This window comes from Hylobates moloch, unplaced genomic scaffold, assembly GCF_009828535.3.
Source record: "Hylobates moloch isolate HMO894 unplaced genomic scaffold, HMol_V3 SCAFFOLD_26, whole genome shotgun sequence".
NCBI classification, from domain to species: Eukaryota; Metazoa; Chordata; class Mammalia; order Primates; family Hylobatidae; genus Hylobates; species Hylobates moloch.
This window is the reverse complement of record NW_026652301.1, coordinates 1,760,842-1,782,091: the sequence shown is the minus strand read 5'-3', so window position 1 is coordinate 1,782,091 and position 21,250 is coordinate 1,760,842. Positions and strand designations below refer to the sequence as shown.

At 43.0% G+C, this 21,250-nt stretch overlaps 1 protein-coding gene across 1 annotated transcript in view; it reads left to right on the top strand.

The window, feature by feature from the left end:
* The first annotated feature begins 8,716 nt into the window (after positions 1-8,716).
* The window catches only part of LOC116463137 (sterile alpha motif domain-containing protein 5), a 57,487-nt gene continuing 44,953 nt past the window's right edge, over positions 8,717-21,250 (top strand). The window contains exon 1 of the mRNA XM_032146100.2: positions 8,717-9,175. Within this exon, the coding sequence (XP_032001991.1) occupies positions 8,717-9,175 (459 nt within the window). The remainder of the gene's footprint in view (positions 9,176-21,250) is intronic.

Here is a 21,250-nt window from a genome sequence, read left to right as displayed (position 1 = left end):
AACAGTTGCCAAGTACTTTATTATGTTGATGTACCATGGTGTATTCCATCAGTCCTTTATTGATGGATATTTGGGTTGGTTCCAGTCTTTAGTTATTACAGAGTGCTGTGATGAATAGTCTTGTGCATACTATTATCTTATTTTTAAAATTTTTGCTAGTGTATCTTTGGGATAGAGTCCCAAAAGTAGAATTGCTAAATCCAAGGGAAAATGCATATGAAATTTGGCTGGATATTGACAAATCCCACTCCAAAGGCATTGTGCTGAGTATTCAGTTATTTTTTTCTCATTTCTATACTTTCCATTTTATCCTCTGTTCTGTGAAAGGGCCGTATGTGCAAAATGACCTCCAAACACTAAATGAGTCAAGCAAGCAAAGACCAAGGCAAATATAATAAATCCAGTTTATCAGTCTGGGGTGTTTTACTGGGGGAGCTTACAGATAGAAGCATGGTCTTGGGCAGCTGCAAGATAGGTAGATCTCTACAATGTTACTCCCCAGACCCAAGGCTTCTATACCATAGGGGAAGGGCATATGTACATCAGCAAGATAATTAAAGGCACCTTCCAGAACAGGCAAGAATGCTATGTGCATCAGTGCTGTAATTCGTGCAATAACATCAAGATTGGCTTGTTCTTTCACTAGAGACAGTACATAAAGTGGAAACCAGGAGGAATTCATGGGACTGGGATTAATCAGAAGTTAACATGGCAGATCAGCATCAAAGATGGAGTTACTTTTGTCTCTACACACTCCACTTCGAGAAGCTGGGGCCAGGACTCTGCACATATTTCTGCTTTACTAGCTAGCTCCCTATAGAGTTTTTCCAAAAGCACGCAAAAGGTAGACTGAACAGCAGGAAAAAGAATGACCAGGAGACTGGCTGCTTTCTGCTTTGTTTCCTCTTCTTGCCAGCGTCACCCAAACCTCAGTTTTTCACCCAGTAGGGGTAGGTTACAGTTTCCAATTTTCTACATTCCTAGAACCCTCTGGGTATCCACACCAGCCAGTCAGCAGCCCAGCTCAGAAGTCTGAGCCTCTGCTCTGTGGGGGTCCCCTGGGGCTCCTGTACGTCCAGATCTCATTTCCCTTCCTTGGAGGTCTGGGCCCAGCCTCATGGGGTTCTTTCTCCTAACCAAGCAGAAAGCACTCCCTTTTCAGAATTCTGGGTCCCAGCTCAGCAGGGCCCCTCATCCAAGTTTCTATATTCTAATAATCCCAACCTTCTTCCTTTGTTTCCCCAATCTTTAAGGATAATTAATAATCCATTGCTTTCGATGGTAAAAACTTCAATGACTTTTGCATCAACATAACACTTCCTAAAGTTACTACATCTGGGATACTTCAGAGTTTACTTTGTCTTTCAGACTCTTCAATACCTGATTAACAATTCTGTTTCTATTAAATTAAATCATATGAGTGCTATTTGGCTAACAGAGGGATTGTACCATTTTATCTTTATTTTTACCCACAATTTATGAGAATGCTTGTTCTCTCAACCTTGCCTGCTAAACCTTATGATTTGTGCTAATCTAACAGGTAAGAATAGTCTTTCAGTGTAGTTTGAGCGTGCATTTTTCTTTTCTTCTTTTTATTTTTTGAGATAGGGTCTTGCTGTGTCACCCAGGCTGGAGTGCAGTGGCGTGATCATAGCTCACTGCAAGCTCAACTTCCTGGGCTCAAGCGATCTCCTGCCTCAGACTCCCCAGTAATTGAGACTACAGGCATGCACCACCACGCTTGCCATTTTTTTTTTCAATATAAATGGGGTCTTGCTATGTTGCTCAGGTTAGTCTCAAACTCCTGGCCTCAAGTGATCCTCCCACCTTGGCCTCCTAAACTGCATTTTTCTTACTTTGAGGCTACTTGAGAATCATTTTAAAAGAGGGTTTATTTGTTTGTTTGTCTATTTTTTTTTGAGAACTCTCTGACCCATCTTTCCATAGCCCTGCTGGCCTTTTATTTTCTCTGTTTTTAAATGCTTTTTCTGTATTAGCTATACCAATCTATGGTTACCATATAAATTCTAAATATTTTCCCACAAGGACAAGCTGTAATTTGTCTATTTACTTTGCTAATAGAGGTTTTTGTTCCCATGCAAAGGTTTATCATATTTATATGATCAAAAGTATCAAGGTTTTTCCTCATTGCTTCAAGAAGTTGAATCAAAATTAGGAAAGTTTTCCCCACTCAGGTTATAGAGGAAAAAACTCATGTTACCTTTTAATTAAGTATATTGTTTCATCTTAATCTTTACATTTCTGAAACACGTGGAATTTATCCTATTGTAAAGCATAAAGAAAATGTCATCTATGTTGCTTTTCTGGGCAGGTCCCTGAAGACCCTCTCTTCTTGCTTATGACCCTAGCAAGTCCTCTAAGGCCACAGCATGCTGGCTGAGAGCATACTGCCCCAAGACACAGCCCTGGTCCAAGCTATGGGCATCTGGGCTCACTAAGACAAGACAGTTGAACAGCTCCAAGAAAGGGTCTGAAATTTGGCTTTCATGAAACTGTTAAGCACAAAAGTTTTGAAGGGATATTCAAAACATCTCCTACTTTCAGGCTGTCAGCCTTATTTCTAGGAACTGGGCTTTTCTGATGTAGGCATCTGATGCCTCACCTACGTCTTGTATTTGCACATTTATAAATAGGGTCTAAGAGACTATATATATACACATATATATGTGTATATATATGTGTATATATATATATAGCCTCCAAGGTCAGAGATAGTTTCAAAACTGGGATGCACTCCATAATGCCTTGCTCCAAAGCTGCAAAGAGGCAAGATCTCAGGCGTTACTAAGAGCTCTAATTATGCTGGGTTCTTATAATTTAAGAATTCAAGAGTTATAAAGTATATATTCCACTAGCAAGTTTAAACCAGACAAGAAGTACTGAAGATTTTAAAACAAATACATAAAATTACATTGTCTAAAGAGAGAAAACCAACCACCTCTCAGTCATCAGTAGCCATGCAGGTCTCAGGAAGCAGGCTCTATGGGATCGCTTGTCCTAACTCCAGAATGGGAGGAAACTGTCAGATGGGAAAATGCTGTTTAGTCAATTTGCATTGGTCATAAATTGAGTGATTTCATCATTGTGATTATATATATGACTTGCACTTGTATGAAATAGCATTGACCAATATAATTTCACTTGTATGGGGTTCCATAACCTAACATTTAGGTGCTAAATTATAATAGTTTTGCTGATTTAGAATGAAAAAATAAAGATATTCCTAAGAGCTGCCCATTGTTATCTAACAAAATAGTGCACCTATCATTTTTACCTCAGGAGACACTAGATTAACCCTTTCCTCCTCTTCTGGAATACATTTTAAAACATAGAAGTTTTGGGGATTACCAAAGATGAGAGAATAAAATTTTTGAAATATGGTTCGTATTTTATTTTCTGTCACAAACATATTCGTAGCTTGGCTCTCCTTTTGTTAGGGACCTCTAAGTGAATGACTTCTTGAACATGCATTTCCTCCCCTTTGTTCCTTCTTTAAAGAAAGAAAGGCCTGTTATAACAGCAATGAATAATCTAATGGGATCCTGCTGGCACTCCCCACTGCTCCTTGTCTTTCCTTCTTTCATATGTGTGTTGTCACACACAAGTCTAATGTATACAGCTCAGACATATTAAGAGACACCCCCACCCTGCCTGCCCCCAATTAAGTTGCCAACCCAGCACCTCACTCCCAGCCACCGAAGAAGAGATTGCCTGTTACATCACTCAAGCCCATTATTCTCTTTTCTCCCTATGGCATCCACTCCTTCTAGATGCTTTTTAGCTCATGGTTTAAGCAGAGGCAAGACATATTTTGCATTTTAAGATTAATATTATATATCTTTGACTTTTACAAGGCTAGACACCCTGGGGACTGACATTTAATAGATGTTAATGGAATTTAATTTTTACATGCAATAGGTGTGAGCATTTATCTTCTAAAATAGTCTGAAACCTTAAACGGCACCAAGAAAATTCCGTAACAAATTATTTTTCACTCTATATCCTTAAATCAAGTTACTGAGCAAAGTAGAAAAGCTATTTTCCGATACTTAGAATTTAAAACCTGAATATAATTATCATTAATTAATCACATGGAGAGGATCAACAGGCATTTTGCCATAGTGATTACCATTGCAAAACGGTTCTAAAATGGTGCCTAAAAAGAAACTTTCTCCATAACCTATTTTCCCATTGATTTTCATTAGGCAAGTCATCCCTCTGCAAAAGTAAGTGTGGCCCCAAACATATTAAATAATAATCAGCATGACAGATATTTTGAAAATTTTTATATAAAAAAACTAACAAAGCAATAATAAAAGTAAAACAAAATTAGAGGTAGTTGACAATGTTTTCTGAGTCAACTGTGTGTTCTAAGGCTGTGACTAGGAGCAGAGTAGCCACTTGCATTTTCAAAGTACATTTTTGTCTGGATTTCAAATACAGTTTAATTTTAAATTTTGGCTAATATGATCACAGAATTTGGATAACATTACAGATAGAAGAAAACACTGCTTTGTATCTTTGCAATCTTTACAATTCATGAACTAACCATATTTGAAAAAGCTGTCAGTGTATTCTCTACATATTTAAAATGCTGAAGTCTCTCCCGTTCCAATTAATGAAGGAAAACTCTTCTTTTTTTTTTTTTTTGCTTCAGTGCCTGGCACTGAAGTGCCTACTTAATAAACATTTCATGAGTAAATGAATGATTTTGACAGTAGCCAAGGGCTTGCAGCAAAAATGAGGTAATGCAGTACATTGCAAAGAGCAATGTGAGGAAGTAGATATGGGTTCTTTTCCCAGTTCTGTCATGAACTAGCTGTGTAAATTTAGGTAAGGAACTTGACCTCTCTGGGCCTTGGCTTCCTCCATGCAAATCTGGATGCTGGGTATGATCTCCAATGGCCTCTAGTTCTAAAAGGCTACAGTTCTAAATCTTAAAATTAGCCAATCATTCTTGCCAGTGCCACTTTGAGCTTTAGCCCTTAGTCTCCACAGAGATAGGCATATTTTAGCATAGTAGCCTCAAGAATGAAATCTATTAAAAGGTTCAATATGCTAATGCAAGCAGTGGAAAGATACAAGCCTCAATGGTTCACCCAAAGAGGACTCAAGTAAGTGTAGAAGTGTACAAGAGAAATAGAAGGGAAACCTGGAAAAAAAAAAAAAAAAGTCTCTATAGCTCAGACTAGTGAAGTCTCCAGATAGCAGGTTTCCTGAGAGGTCAAAAGTGAGGAGGTTTTATTTATGACTGATTTAACAAGTGATGAATTTATAAAGGGCTTCCCTTCCAAAGAGAGCACCAGGATGCTTTATTTCCTAATTGGAGAGTGCTTGCACATAAATAAAGGAGGATCGCTGCTGCCTGTCAGGGAAGCACTTTGATAGGGCAAGCTTGTTCTCGTCTGTGTCCTGATTTACTGTATGACCTTGGGCAAGTCATTCATCTTCCCCAAACCAGTATCCCTAATCGTAAAACGGAAATAAAAATACTCACTGCCTTCACTGAGGATTTATAAGACAAGATGAATATGTTTAAGCCCCCAGAGGGGAAAGGGCCACATATAAGAAGGCAAAGAACTACCGAACAGTGCTGTTGGACTTTTCATACAACTTGGGAAAGAAAACAACACAATACAACTCTTGAGCTTTAGGCCGGGTGCGGTGGCTCATGCCTGTTATCCCAGTACTTTGGGAGGCCGAGGCAGGTGGATCACCTGAGGTCAGGAGTTCCAGACCAGCCTGGATAGCATGACAAAACCCCGTTTCTACTAAAAATACAAAAATTAGCTGGGCGTGGTGGCAGGCGCCTGTAGTCCCAGTTACTCAGGAGGCTGAGGCAGGAGAATCGCTTGAACCCAGGAGGCGAAGGTTGTAGTGAGCCGAGATCACGCCACTGCACTCCAGCCTGGGCGACAAAGCGAGACTCTGTTAAAAAACAAAAAACAAACAAACAAAAAACTCCTGAGCTTTAAGTTTTCTAGTCCAAAAACAAACAAACAAAAAACCCCCAAACAAACAAAAATCCTCACCCCATACAACCTGCCCCTTTTTTCCCCCTACATGTTGCACAGCACAGCACAGGCTGGGGACTGTGATTCGAAGGTGAGTAGCTGGACGGCTGAAGGCTGATGCTAAATTTATCCCCCCAGAATTCGAACCCCTTGCTCCATCCGGAACAGTGAGATCGTTGGAAAATTAGTTCTGATGTCTCAATTTCTTCTTCTGTAAGATATGGGATAATATTACTATTTACCATATGTGTACAGATCTGTGAATAGATGCCTGGCATAATTTCCCAATAAATATTTGCTGACAATTTCTGTTTCTTAGCAGCATCATTCAAACTGCTGAAATATTTTCTTTAAAAAAAAATCAAAGGTCCTTGTGAGATAGTATTGGGATATAAAGAAAAACGTGACAAAAACATTTGTACTTCAAGGGGGAACCAGTATAAAGCCATAAAGCCCACTTCCTTCTGTTGAATAGAATGAGTTTGGGGACAGGGACAACGCCTTAAAATGGGGCAACACGCGGACGCAAGGGGGCACTGTGAGTCCGCTTTGGCGAGGGAGAGCCGGAGGCTCGCGCGGGGCGGGGAGGGCTGCGCGCTTCCAGCATCCCAGCGTCCGGGAGCTTCGCCACCTACCAGGGTCCGAGACCTTAACTCGGCTCCGGAAGGGGCGTCCTGGGTGACCCAAGGTTGGGGCCACAAGCAGCTCCACGGCTCTCCGCGTTGGTCTCTCCCCTCCCCCTAAGCAGACAGTCCTTTCTGCCAGCTGTCCTTAATTTGAGATTCGTGAGTCCCCGGGTTTGGGAAACCAGAACCCCCCTGCAACTGTAGGGAACGTTTTGGGTGCTCCTATGTCGGGTATTTTCCTGGGCAAAAGGACAGAAGCTATCATCTGATCCTTTAAGGGGTTCGTGTCCCAAGAGGGGGTTAAGCTCTCTTGGTTTAGGGTAAGAGGGCCCACCCAACCACCCACCCAAAGGCCAAACACACAGCAGGTCGAGAAACGACTCTGAAATCACTCCTTGTCCACTTCCCAAGGTCGGGCGAGAGACTGGCACGCCCCACGGGCAATCTTCAGGAAAAAAAGGTCAGATCCGGTCCTTAAACAGCTCAGGTGCGAAGCTGAATCGCCCTTCTGCGGAAAGAGAGGAGACAGTACCTGCCCCTGCCGTCCCTCACTTCCCTTAGTCCCAAGAAGAGGTCAGACACCGGGAAATGGGGCCCAGGAGCTTGGTCTGTTCCACCTGCCACTCGAGTCCCCACTTCCAAGCGGTTGCCCAGACATTGGCATGATGGGGAAACTCGGTTGATTTTGTTACCTCCTGGAGGGAAAATGCCGTGGGCGGAGATGTCTGAGCGTCCCTTCCAACACGAGTGGGTGGTGCTCTATTGATTTTCACGCGATCCCCGGGCGGGAGCGAGAGGATAGGCTCGGATTCCCGGGCTCCAGGACCGAACGCCTGGCAGTGTCCCCGGGGGCAAAGCCACCCAGGGAGCCCGTGCAGTATACTAGGTGGGGGGCCCGGAGAGAAAGCATAGCGCCGACGAGGGTGAGGGGCCAGGCAGAAAGTAGGGTGGGGTACCGGGTGGGACACACTGACCTAGGAGAAAGTACAACCCACCCCCAAACTTTCGCAGACCCGGGAGCTTAGGAAGGGAAAGCCAGGAAGCACAGCAGCCTCTCCTGCCGCCCAACGTGCCCAGCTGCAGCGAGGAGGGGCGGCGTGCACGCCGGCTGGACGCGGGCGGTCCCCACGTTGCGCCCACCCTCCGGGCCAAAACGCCGCCGCTCGGGTCACTGAGTGGCCGCCCACGGAAGAAGCCAGATCGCCGGGCTCTGGGCTGCGTACGGGATCCGAGGAAGGGGGATTCAAACGCGGATCCGGAACGGACACTGAACCCGGCAGCGTTCCCAGCGCCGTGGGGCGGCGGGACGTGTCCTTGGGCTGCCAGCGGGCGCGCAAGCTGGAGTGCGGCAGGGTCGGAAAGAAGTGAGCACAGAGACTTCCACGGGTAGAGGAGTCAGATTAAAGAGAAATGTGAAAAGCAACCCAGGACAGCCAGCGGAGCCCAGCAGCGTAGAAGCCACTGGATTCCCGCTGGGAGGACTACAGTGAGTGACACTCGCGAACACTAGGCGCTCCCAGCGGCCGCAGGTCTGCGCGGAGGAGTCGCCTCCCGGCGCGGAGCGCGCCAGCGGCGGCGGCGGCGGCAGCCAGAGCGCGAGATGCGGCGCGCAGCCTCCGGACCGTCCGGGCTGGGAAAACTCGCGGGCGGTACTGCGCAGAGCTGACCCAGCGCGGGTCTGAGGGGTGTGCCCCGGCCCCTCCCACCTCCGCCCCCTCCCGCGCCCGTCGCGCGCCCCTCCCCGCGGCAGCAGCGGCAGCGGCGCATCCAGGGGCGGCGCGGTGCGGAGCGGCACGGCTTGCCCAGCCCAGCAGCCAGTGCCTGCGAGGTCCGCGGCTGCTTGGGGAATTCACTTTGCTGCTTGTTCGCTTCTCCCTTCCTCAGGCTTCTTCTGATGATTTTCCGCCTCCGGCCCGAGCCTTCCCTTTAAAAGGAAAACTTTACTGCGATACCTTTTTCCCCTTGGAGGAGAGGATTAAAAGTTCCAAGAACTGGTGCCGTCCGTGCCATTTGGGCGCTGAGAAGGTGCTCGGCGGCGGGGTTCCCGGTCTCATCATGTGTACCAACATAGTTTACGAGTGGCTCAAAGCGCTGCAGCTTCCGCAGTACGCGGAGTCCTTCGTGGATAACGGCTACGATGACCTGGAGGTGTGCAAGCAGATCGGGGACCCGGACCTGGATGCCATCGGGGTGCTGGCACCCGCGCACCGCCGCCGTATCCTGGAGGCCGTGCGCCGGCTGCGGGAGCAGGACGCCAACGCCGCCGGCCTCTACTTCACGCTCGAGCCGCAGCCGGCGTCCCCCGGGCCGCCCGCCGACGCCGTCCCCACCGGCCGCCGGGGGGAGCCGTGCGGCGGCCCGGCCCAGGGCACCCGCGGGGACTCTCGCGGCCACACGACCGCCCCCCGCAGCAGGGAGCTGGTGAGCTACCCCAAACTGAAGCTGAAGATCATGATCAGGGATAAGCTCGTCCGTGACGGCATCCACCTGAGCAAGCCCCCGTACTCCCGCAAGGTAAGGAGGTGCCGTCCGGGCGGCCCGGGGCGCGCGGCGGGAGGGAACACGGCCCAGCTGCCTGTGCCAAGGCTTTGCAACCCATTCCAGGTGACGACGGAGAGGCCAGGAGGATTTGGGTATCTGGGACCCTTTTCTATGTTCTTTCTGTATCGGCCCATTATTTCGTCCTTCCTGGTGTCTCCAGTGGTTGGTAAGACAAGCCCCCGCATCCAGATGTTATCTCTAAACTAACGACCAAAGCTCCACATGGTCTCTGGTGCTCGCCTGTCAGGAATCGGACTCGCGCTGCTTCTCCTGGTAGCCAGGAGGAATTCCTAATGCCCTCTATAATAGTTTTGGGTTTGAAGAGTACCAGAAAAAAATGGTTAATTCCTGCATTACTTTCTACCTTCCTTTCTCTTTTCCTTTTTTGAGTCTTGAGAAACTCTCAAGGGAAATCGGTGAACTCTTTAAAAGAGTGGGAAGTCAGGCCCTGCCTCTCTCAATTCCATAAAAAATCCCAGCGCTGCTGCAAATTTGAGAAGCGTACCATTCACATGAGCATTTTAAGAGGAAAAGTGAAGGAAGCACGTGTCAGTCCACTTGAGATGATTTCCTAAACTCGTGTATACTGGAGGCAGTAAGGTGCTAAGGACATCGGAGATAATCCAGCCACAGGATGTGCTTCAGAGGTCTGTGCTGTCACCAGTTTGGTTTATTATTAAACCAGATAAGATGAAGTAGGTACAACTGTGACTTCCAGGAAGTGTGAGGGGACCTGCATTTGGGAGAGGAGGACCGAGCACAAGTGAACTAAAGGGGAATCCTCTGCACAGGGGGCCTCAGGGAAGGAACCTGGAAGTTCCGAAATGTGGAATGGGAGCTGGGTAATTAACAGAAAATGGTACTTCACACCAGAGCTCTGCTTCTAGCTGCGAGTCTGTTCCGTTTAGGTTTCTAGTTTAGGCGGCTGTCGGAGTAGAGGGTCCTGACTTGACAGAGAAGTAGACTGCACAGGTAACGCTCAGGATTGCAGAAGGTGCACAGGAATGTGAGCACCTCAGCTTAAAAATCAAGACTTAGAAGAGCCCAGGGAGAAAATGATGTCAAAGATACTCAGCTGGTGGGCCACATAAACCCAACTCCCTAATAGGAAATGTGGATAATCTCAGTGTTGTGTGGGCATCTTGGGCCCTGGTAGTATTTGCTGTAAAATTTTAAGTAAAGGCCGTAATGCCTGGATTTAAGGAAGGTCAAGGGAAAGCTTTGTAAACAGTAGATAACAATACCTAAGGTAGATGGGAATAAGGGGTTTAATATTATGTACTACCTTGCAGGTACCCTAGGCAATTCAGATAACCTGCTTGACCATGTTAATTGGTTTTGTAAGGAGGATACAAAGAAGGCAGGTTAGGAGGACAGAGTGCTTCAAATTAAACACGTGTTCTGGTTACCCACTCTGACTGTGCCACTGATGTGTGCGCAAAACAGGAAAGAACACTTTTCCTAGGCAGTTGCCTGTATGTAGGAGTTCCATGTATGTCTAGTGTGGATAGAGAGATCTGGTCATCAGTATAAAGGCTTGGTCCTGGACACAGCAGGTCAAAGGAGATCAAAGCCAGTTAGATGTTTGTTATTAGCATCCCAGGATGTAAGATGGGCTTAGTCTGAGAGAATGTGAGTACCTCGTGAGGGCATAGTTCAAGTCCTGGCAAGAAAGGAATGCAGAAAGCAAAGTGTGTCACTAGAGCTTGCTTATTCTTCAGGAAAAGTGCTGTGTAATGGGGCGGGGAGAGCAGGGACACTGTGGGCTGGAGGTGAGAAGGGTAAGCTTGAAGTGACAGATTTTAGTTCTGATTCTTAAAGAGCAAAAGACAGACCTACATATCAAACTTAGAGGCTGGAAAGGATGTTAAGGGGATGAAACATCAGCTCATAGGCTTTGAACTGTGGACTCCTGCCTAGATCAGTGGGTGATATGGTAGTGCATTTGCATAAGTGCAGTTTACATAAGAAAATGCCAAGTTGCATTGCAATACTATTTATTTTCCATGTAAATAATTACTTCAGTCAACTTTGCTTTAAAATAAATCCCATAGCAATAATGCTTGATAACAAAGATATGCTCCTATTCACTTTCTATACATATTTAAATTCTCCTCAAACTGATGGAAGAATAAAATAGAACCAGAAGTGTTTTCATTATCTCCCTCATTGATCCTCGAGTTGGGGACCAAAAAAAAACTGGTGCTGACAAACTTTATTGTAAGAAAGAGTAACACACACTGAAATAGGAATTAAAATATAATTAATGTACACATATAATTAATATACATAGATAGCAAACTGAGCATACAAATGTTTAGTACCAGATCACGTTGATCATTCTGGATTTGTTGCTTATGTGCACATTGCCTCTTCAGTTTTGGATTTTAAATTATTGAAGAATTTGTTTTCTGATGTAGCTAGTTTCTTCATGAGCAGTGCTAGAACTTTTTCTTTTCTTATGTGATCCACATTCTAACTTCTCCACTTTCCTTGGCTTTGTCATGATCAGAGTGTATAGTATTTTTTGTTTGTTTGTTTGTTTGAGATGGAGTCTCGCTCTGTTGCCCAGGCTGGAGTGCAGTGCCAGATCTCGGCTCACTGCAACTTCTGCCTCCTGGGTTCAAGCGATTCTCCTGCCTCAGTCTCCCAAGTAGTACCTGGGATTACAGGCACTTGCCACCACTCCTGGCTAAGTTTTGTAGTTTTAATAGAGATGCGGTTTCGCCATGTTGGCCAGGCTTGTCTCGAACTCCTGGCCTCAGGTGATCCAGCCACCTTGGCCTCCCAGAGTGCTGGGATTACAGGAGTGAGCCACCACACCCCACCAGAATGTGTAGTATTTTTGATGTGCATTTGGAATTCTGCGTGGTGGAGTGGGCTTTAGTCTCCTTTGCAGTCATTTGCATCGATGATCACTGTGATTTTGTATTTTGCTGAGAATTTTAGATGGCTTGAAAGTGAACTATGTCAAAGATTATCAAGGTAGGGAGAGTGAGTCTCTTACAGAGGAAAGTAAGTTGAGGGGTCTTCCCAAGAATCACCTGAAAGGATTGTAGGATTTGATCCAGGAATGGTCAAGGTTATGCGGTTTAGGGATCAGTGAGTTAAAACGTAAATAAAAAGTAAATTTTCTTTTGTTTTCCAAAGGGAAGTCTATAGCTTTGAAAAAACAGGAGCTTGGAGAGAGCACCAGGCTTGAAATCAAACATCATTGGAACAGTTCCTCTTCTGCCCTGTGTGTAGCTTCTCTGACTGCTGTGATTTCTACCTTTGTGAAATGGGGATAAAATAATTTTTTACCAAGCTTCTCTATGCCAGGCCTTCTGCTGGACTCTAGGTTACTGTGGTTGGCAGGATGTGAAAGCTCTGCCCTCTGGGAACTTAGCATCTAGTAGGGAAGACTTAAAATGGAATGAACAATAATGATAATGTGGGACGATTGATTTGATGAGAAGTACATGATACTATGAACAGGTGCATTCAACTCAGTTTGCAGGGATTGGGCACCATCGCAGTTTTTCCAAAACTGGCCTATGACCTGAGTACTGATGGTTGAGCAGATTTAGCATGAAGAGGTGCAGGGTCTTAAGGGGAAGAGTGTTCTCAGCAAAGAACAGTGTGTGCAAAGGCCAGGAAGGGGAGGAAGTTTAGCATCAGCAGGAATGGCAAGGAATTCTGTCTGGTTAAAGCACTGAGTGCCTGGAGAAAGTGGCAAGAGATGGAGAGGCAGGTGGCAGTTGGTCTTGGGTGGCCTAGAAGTCATGTTAAAGAATTTGGAGTATATCTTGTGAGCAGAAGGGAGCTACTGACACATCCTGACCAGAGGCAAGCCAAACACTTAGGAGATTGTTGCAGTGTTAGGAGAGAGACGCTGGTGGCATGGGCCACTTATGACAGTAGGTCAGGAGCAATAGAAGTAGACGTGATAGAACTTAAATGATTGTTTGGATGACAGGGTGGGAGGGGAGAGAGGTTGGAAGGACATGCAGATTCCTGGTTTAAGATTGTGACATGATGTAGGGGACCCAGGAGAGCAGTGAATTTGGGCAAGAAAGATATTGCCTTCAGGTTGAAACATATGGAGTGTGAGATGCCTGTGGAATGTCCCTACATCACACACAGCACACTGCAGCTGTGACTACAGATGAGCAGTAGAGGGAGGAGCCCTGGGGAACAGCAGGATTTCTGAGGTGGGCAGAGGAAGAGGAAGCTCTAAGGGAGGCTGTAAGTATATTTTATTTTCTAGCAGACTTGTCAAAGCAAAAGGCAAGCTCTAGCGTAAATAGTGTGGAGAGATTGACAACGGTAAGCAGAGGGTAGGTGAAAAGCAAGAGGAAGTGGTGTTCTGGAAGCCACTGGAAGCAGTGATGTTTCAAGGAGGAGCGACAGGTCAGGAAGTCAGATAATGACCAGGTAGGACAAGAATAGAATCATTTCATGGGAAGTGGTAATCATGCCGTCGAGGACTTTTGCCACAGCAGATTTGGATGATGGGACCAGTGAGAGTGCAGACAGGGATCACCCACAACTTTGAAACCAAGTTTGATGAGAAGACAGAACTAAGGTTACAGCTGGAGGAAGAAGGGAGACTTTGTGTCAAAGGAAGGGTTTTGTGGATTTGTTTGTGTTTAGGATGAGAGAATCTGGAGTATGTCTGAGTGTTAATGGTAAGCAGCCAGAGAAAAGGAGATGTCGGGGGACAACCCAGGAGACCAGGGTCCTGGAGGAAGTGTGAGGGAATTGTGCCCAGGGCACATAAGTGAAGGGAGCATTCACTTCGGCTTCCGGTGGGCGGGGAGCTTCTCCTCCAGGTCAAGGGGAGGGAAGAAGAAGGGGTCAGGAGACGGAACTTTAGAGGTGTTACACCAAAGAGCTCTCATTTCTCTTTCTGACTGATTGGTACCAGTGAGGGAGGAGATGGAAGGATTAGAGGTTTAAGGAGAACATTGTATTAATATAGCAATGTTAGATGTTGTGATCTAGTGGAATCCTATACATTCCATCATGTAATGTTTAGATATGGTCATAAACATTACATGATGGAATGTATAGGATTCTAAGTACACACATACAGAAGGTACGCTCACCATTCACATATTCGTGCTGTAGGTTACAGGTTGTGCATGACTTTTTGTTGAGTCCTGTCATGTCTAGCAATGCTTATAGGGTTGTGGCAGATGTGAAGGGTATGGGGCTGTAAATATATTTTATTTTCTAGCAGACTTGTCAAAGCAAAAGGCAGGCTCTAGGGTGAATAGTGTCGGGGGGGCATCTAGATTTTTTCACTGAAAAGTTGCTCCTTGCCATATGTACAAGTTAAAATGGTTTGAGTTAGTATAACATTATTTCATACTTTCGTAGGAGGGTTCGTCTTCATTCATACCCTTAGTGTGACTTTTATGAAGTAACAAGAATCTCATACTAATAAGGCTATTTATGGATAATCTGGAGAGATGGCCTATAATGAAGGAATTTGAAGAGACAGACATAGTAGGAAGGTTTCTGTCACTGGGGCCAGGGTGAAATATTTAGAAAGTAAAGAGAGAGATTGGCAAAGATGTGCTTGTGTCCTTTGGAGTTTTGCCTTGCGTGTTGGCAGAAGCTGAAATGGCAATAAATATTCCTCCTCCCAAGAATGCCTTCTGCCTTCATGACATTACTAGGGACAGATTGGAAGCTGGAAAACTTCGGCTTTCTCCAACTCAATCAGTGTCCTCAAATAACCTCAATCTATATCCTTCCAGGTTTTTTTGTTTTGTTTTGTTTTGTTTTGTTTTTGCTTTCAGTGCCTGATTGGAACACTGTGGAAAAAAGTGGGGGCAGGAAGGAGACAAGAGCTTTGATGGTGTGGGGACTTCTGCCTTTTTGTGCTCCTCACAGTTTACTGCCTGTAGAGTTTCCACATAAGTGGACCATCAGCCAACTGCCTGTCCACCCATCCATCCATCAATTTATTAATCTGTCCATCCATTCTTCCATTTATCCATCCGTCTTCCATCCATCCATCCATCCATCCATCCATCCATCCATCCATCCATCCATCCATCCATTCATCCTTCCATTTATCCATCCATCTATCCATTCATCCATCCATCCTTCCATTTACCCATCCATCTCTCCATTCATCTATCCTTCCATTTATCCATCCATCCATTCATCCATTTATCCATCTATCCGTCCATCCTTCCACTTAACAAATACTGAGCACATGCCATGTGCTAGGCTTTAAGATCAGAATTGCAAGGAACTAGACAGACATGGTCTCTGCTTGTATGTGGAGGCCTAACCCAATGCCTGATGTATAGTAGTTGCACTATGTCAAAGTTGAATGTTATTTCTGCAAACATGAAGGATTGGAGGATGTTGCACTTGTGTTTATTTCAAATGTTAAAAAAAATCAACTTGGATTAAAACCCAAGTAAAGATAATGAATGATAAAATTTCAAATCAAAGTGTTTATTCCTCAAGGGTTAATGAAGAAGAACTGGGAATGAAAATGCTACTCCTGTAGGATATTTTAAAAGAAGACCTCTCTCTGCAGCATGGCCAGGACTAGGGTAAAGCAAGTGAGATGACACCAAGGACACAAAATTGAAGGAGGAGCTGATTCTCAGGCTCATGCAAGTCCAGGCTGGGCTAGATGGCTGACCACCATTAACAAAATAAATTAGTTACTGTGAAATATTAGGTATTAAGAGGTATTGTACACATTCCTCAAATCATACACCAAGTCACCTACTCTTCTATGCTTAATACCTGTCCTCAAGAGCAATGTGCTGAGAACCATATCAGTGCACATCTATCAGTGCCCATCTCCCAGACTAAGAAAACATGGCTTCTTGGAGCTATGGCAGCCCATGGAATTCATTTAAGTAAGAATGGTACTGCTATCTGCTGACACTGTACTGTAGTGGTTCAGTGCAACAGGCTCAGAACCAGACATCAGAGTTCAAGTCCCAGCTCTGCTCCATACTAGGTCACTGTTGGCTCCTCTGTGAAATATGGGCAAAACTAGTGACTGCCACATAGGGTTGTTATGGAGATAAGATGAGCTAACACTCATGAACTTATTAGATCGACATTCGTATGTATCCTAGAACCGCCATAAAAAGTGCCACAAACTAGGTGTTTAAAACAATAGAAATTTATTCTTCACAGTTCTGGAGGCTTTAAGTCCAAGATTAAGGTGCTGTCAGGGTCTTGCACAAAAACCCTAGAGGCCTGCACTGTGAGTAAGCTCTAAGGCCCAGCAAAGGCTTTAAACAGCATCCATGTCTGCCACTGTTACTTCAAGTACCACTGGATCTGCTGGATCATATGGCCCAAGTGGCAGAGCAGCTTGCACGGCAGCCTGGACCTGCTGCAGAACCTTCTTTTTTTCTGGCTCCAGTCAAAATTAGCAGCTTTGGGGTCACTCAGTAAATAGGTTTTTGTAGCACACTCAAATGAGGGATATGTTGCTTTCAAAATTCAAAGAGGCTCACTGGATGTTACGCATCCTTCTTGGTTGTAGGAAAAGCCATATGCAACAACTTATTCTTCATCTTGGAAGGGATATCTTGATTTGCCCCATGTCCCTGGACCCCTGCAGTTTTCACTGAGGTAGAAAGTCCCTGATTTTTTGTCAGATTTATTTTCCACCTTCTGACATGCAAAGTAAGTCTAAAGTAATTGCTTCATTTCAATCACTAGATCCAAACAGCATAATGTCATCCATGTAATGGACAACAATGATGTCTTGTGGAAGAGAAGAGCAATCAAGGCCCCTGCTGGCTAAATCATGACATAGTGCTGGAGAGGTGAGATCCCTGAGGTAGGACAGTGAAGCTGTATTGCTGGCCTTCCAGTTGAAAGCAACCTGCTTCTGGTGTTCTTTACTAACAGGTGTTGAGGGAAAAAGAAACATTTGCCAGATGAACAGCCTGGCTTATGTAAGCACTCACCTGTGGTAGCTCCTCTGTACCTGGGTTTGCTTGGACATCTCAGCTTCCATCATAGTGGCCATGTATCAGCTGTGTACAGAAGGGTCTGCTGACCCGGATCTTATTCCTAATGATAGGGGTGTTTGATGATAAATCAGTGGTAGATTTTTAGTGGAAATGATGCCCAGTTATTTCTGTGTACTGGAGGATGCAATAACAAAAATGATTTTTAAAAATATAAGCACTTCAAAATTTAGATATTCAAAATTAGGTAGCAATCTTGAAAACAGTTACTTGGAAGATCAGTGTTGCTGTCTCTGTGTTGCTGTTTCTCAGAACATTTCTAGACCTCTGATGTCTCAGAACATTCTCTGGAGTATCTTCAGTGGTGGCAAGCCTTCATTCTTATCAGATAGATCTGGTTTGGGGTAAACACCTAAAGTAATTTGGAGTCAAATCAGGCAGTTAAGAGTAATGACATTCATAAAGTGTGAAATGGAAAATGTAATCTTGGCAACAAAATAATGAGGTGTTTTTTTTTTTGGTATGACTTATAGAATGGTCTTCAGATTTTATGATATTTATACTCGTTTTCCCTAGTTCTAAACACTTTAAAAATGCTCTTAGTGGGTATCCATGTTTGTAAATATGCAAATTCCTCCAAAAGGCTTTTCAAAACACAAAAGTCAATTCCCCATGTATTTGCAAAGAGCAAGGCACCTGTCATGGTCTCTCCAGATAGAATTTTAGTGTAAAGGTGTCTGTGGCCCAAAAGGGGAGGAATTAGGTAAATCGTGCACGGGTATCAGTAAACTGCGCAGCACTCGATGGTTTAGTCAGGATTTGGATAGTGTAACAGTGTTTTTAGGGCTCTTCATTCACTGGTCCTTCAGTTCTTAGAAAGCCCTCTACTCTCTACCACCTTATCAAGTGTTAACGTGATCATAGCTGTATTCATTCTTTCCTCCCCACTCTTGAGTGAAAAAAAAGGTGCTAAAGGCAGGGGTAGCAATATTAAGGCTGCCCTCATGAACTTTGTCTGCTCTTCAGTAGTTATCTAAGGCATACCCATGAAAAATAAGATAGAAATAACAACTATGTATATGGATAAACATGCAATTCTTTTCAAATTCTGTTTAAGTGCTCAGGTTCTAGTTCACCAGAAATATGTTCTGAAACTAATTTTCCTGAAGTAAGATGAGTCAGATGACATGGACTTGATGAGGACTGGTCCCAGAAATAAAGAAGGGCTATCCTGAGGTGAAGACACCCTGAAGATGAAAGAACACTGTCTAGGGTGGAATAAAGTACACTGGGAGCCGTAGTTGATGACACACAGCTTCTCAAGGTTATAGCGTGTGCAGAGCTAGAAACAACATTGCATTTCTGGCTATGGGAAAGGCTTGTTATTACTATTGATATTACTAGTATTGAGTTGAAAGGTTTTTAGCAGTGATTTTCTAAGTTTTATGAAAAAATGCTGTTTCAGATCAGCCACTGATTTGGACTTGGGGAGGCCTGAGAGTAGTGAGGGAGTCCCCATTTTCAGTCAATATAAAAACTATTAAGGGCCAATAACTGTGGATCACACCAAAAGGCATTAAACATACAATCTGTCTTACATAAAGACTAAGTGACATCTAATAGTTTAAAAAATATCTCATTACTGCTTCTAATTGAAATAAATGGTCTGATGCTCTCTAAAATCTTACTGTTACATTTCCATAAAGTTAAAAATGCAAACAAAATAAGACCTCCTTGGTTTGGAACATGTCAGAAAGATAAGGAAAACAGTTGGTATGTATTCTCTATTTAGCAAAGTTGTAATGCACAGATTTGACAAATTTAAAGATTTTTTCCCCTAGAATATAACGTAACTTTATAATAAGACTAGAGATGTACCTACTGCATTTGATACCCAAAGTGTATCATTTTTTAATACCTTCACTTTTATATGAAAATTTACTTTAATAGTCATGTAATAATACACAGTAATTATTATTGTCCTTATTCCTTCTTTAGTTTTAAAGCAATTAATAATTAAACAAAGGAATACATTTTAAAGTATTAAAATTTAGTAAAAATATTTCATCTGCAAAATAGAATTTGCATTTACCAAACTCAAGTATTATACCTTGCAGTTTGTATTGTTTCACTGTTTTAATTTTTCAACACAAATAAAAACTTCAAGTGGTCACGTAAGAATAAAAGAACTAAAGTATCTCAGATTTTGTTTGCTCATTTTTACATATCATAGTGTTATTGTTTATTTCAAATTGACTGTTTAACTCAAGAATATGTAGTCTCATAGGGGAGATGGGGCAGCCTTACAAACTTATTCTTGAAAAGGACTCTTTATCCAAGTATGTGGGTTGAGGGCCTCTGAATTAACTTCCATGTAGAATACAATGCTTATTAAAGGACAAGTAAAATGCTAATTTGAAGCTTATACAAATGATGAAAACTTAACATGCAGCAATTAGCATTTAGGCCAACAGAAGACTTTTTCAAGGTGAAGTGTTTAATCACTGACATTGTTTAAAATTGTCAGCAGGACATTTTCATAATAAAAAGTTTTGTTTTTAAGGACTCCTTTATTCTTATAACTGAAGTGACCCTTCCCTCTGCCTGGTCCTTGAAACGTGATCACTTTAAGAGAAGTTTATTTCTTCTGTATAGTGGTGCCAATGTCTGTCTCACAGAGCTGTAGTATGAATTAAATGAGATAATACTTATGAAGTTGCTTTGTAAAATTCTAAGAGAACTTTATAGTTTTTTTTTTTGGAGATAGAGTCTCGCTCTGTTGCCCAGGCTGGAGTGCTGTGGCACCATCTTGGCTCACTGCAAGCTTCACCTCCAAGGTTCAAGCGATTCTCCTGCCTCGGCCTCCCAAGTAGCTGGGACTACAGGCACCGCCACCATGCCTGGCTAATTTTTGTATTTTTAGTAGAGATTACTAAATTTCACCATGTTGATCAGGCTGGTCTCAAACTCCTACCTCAGGTAATCCACTGCCTGGCCTCCTAAAGTGCTGGGATTACAGCCGCCATGCCCGGTTGAGAACTTTATAGATTTTAAGTGCCCTTACTGATAGTGAGTAAACCATTATGTTTATAACAAAATTTGAAAACTATTTCTGTTAAAAAGCAAACACATTGTGTACGGAGAAAATCTGGAGAACAGTGAAACAGATTGATAATTTTAAATGGCCTATATTACAATTTATGACATTATACTATATTTCTTTAAAAATCATTTATGTGTCAGAATATGTTTTATACTGATACACAAAACTAGTATCACAGTCTAAATGGATGAGTCAGGCTATTTTTTTGTCAGCAGCTGTCATTTGAAAAATGATTTTCTCCTAGCTTTATTAAGATATAATTGACAAATAAAAAGTGTATATATTTTTGGTGTGCAGTGTGGTGTTTTGATATATGTATACATTGTGAAATGATTAAATCAAGCTAGCTTATCCATTACCTCACATACTTATGTTTTAATGATGAGAACACTTGAGATATAATCTCTTGGCAATTTTCAAGTATGCAACACATTATTATTAACTGTAGTTCCCATGCTGTATAATAGATCCCAGAACTTATTCATCCTGTCTAACTGAAATTTTATACCCTTTAGTCAACATTTTCCCATTCTCCTTCCCTCCCAAAAAATGATTTTAATACTAATACATATTCAATCTCAAGTTAACACCATAATTAATTTAAACATATCCTTATTGGCATGAAATCTTACCCATGTTACTACTAATTATTATTTTTTTATTATTTGAAAATGTCATGTTTGAGAAGTGGTATTTCATCATTCTTTGAATTACATTTCTTAGATTACCAGTTCATATGGTTTTATATTTGTGGCTTTTTATGTACAATTATGTATTGCCTGTTCATGGTACTTGCTTCTTTTTTCTACTGGTCTTAGACCACTTCTTGTTGCTTTGGAAGAGCTTTTATGCATTAAAGAAAACAATCATTATTTCATATAGGTTGCAAATATTTTTCCCAAACATAAGAATGTAACTTACCGCATAATTTTATGAGTTTTTTTAGATGTCCAGAAGCTTGAAATTTTTTTTTTTTTTTTTTTTTTTTTTTTTTTT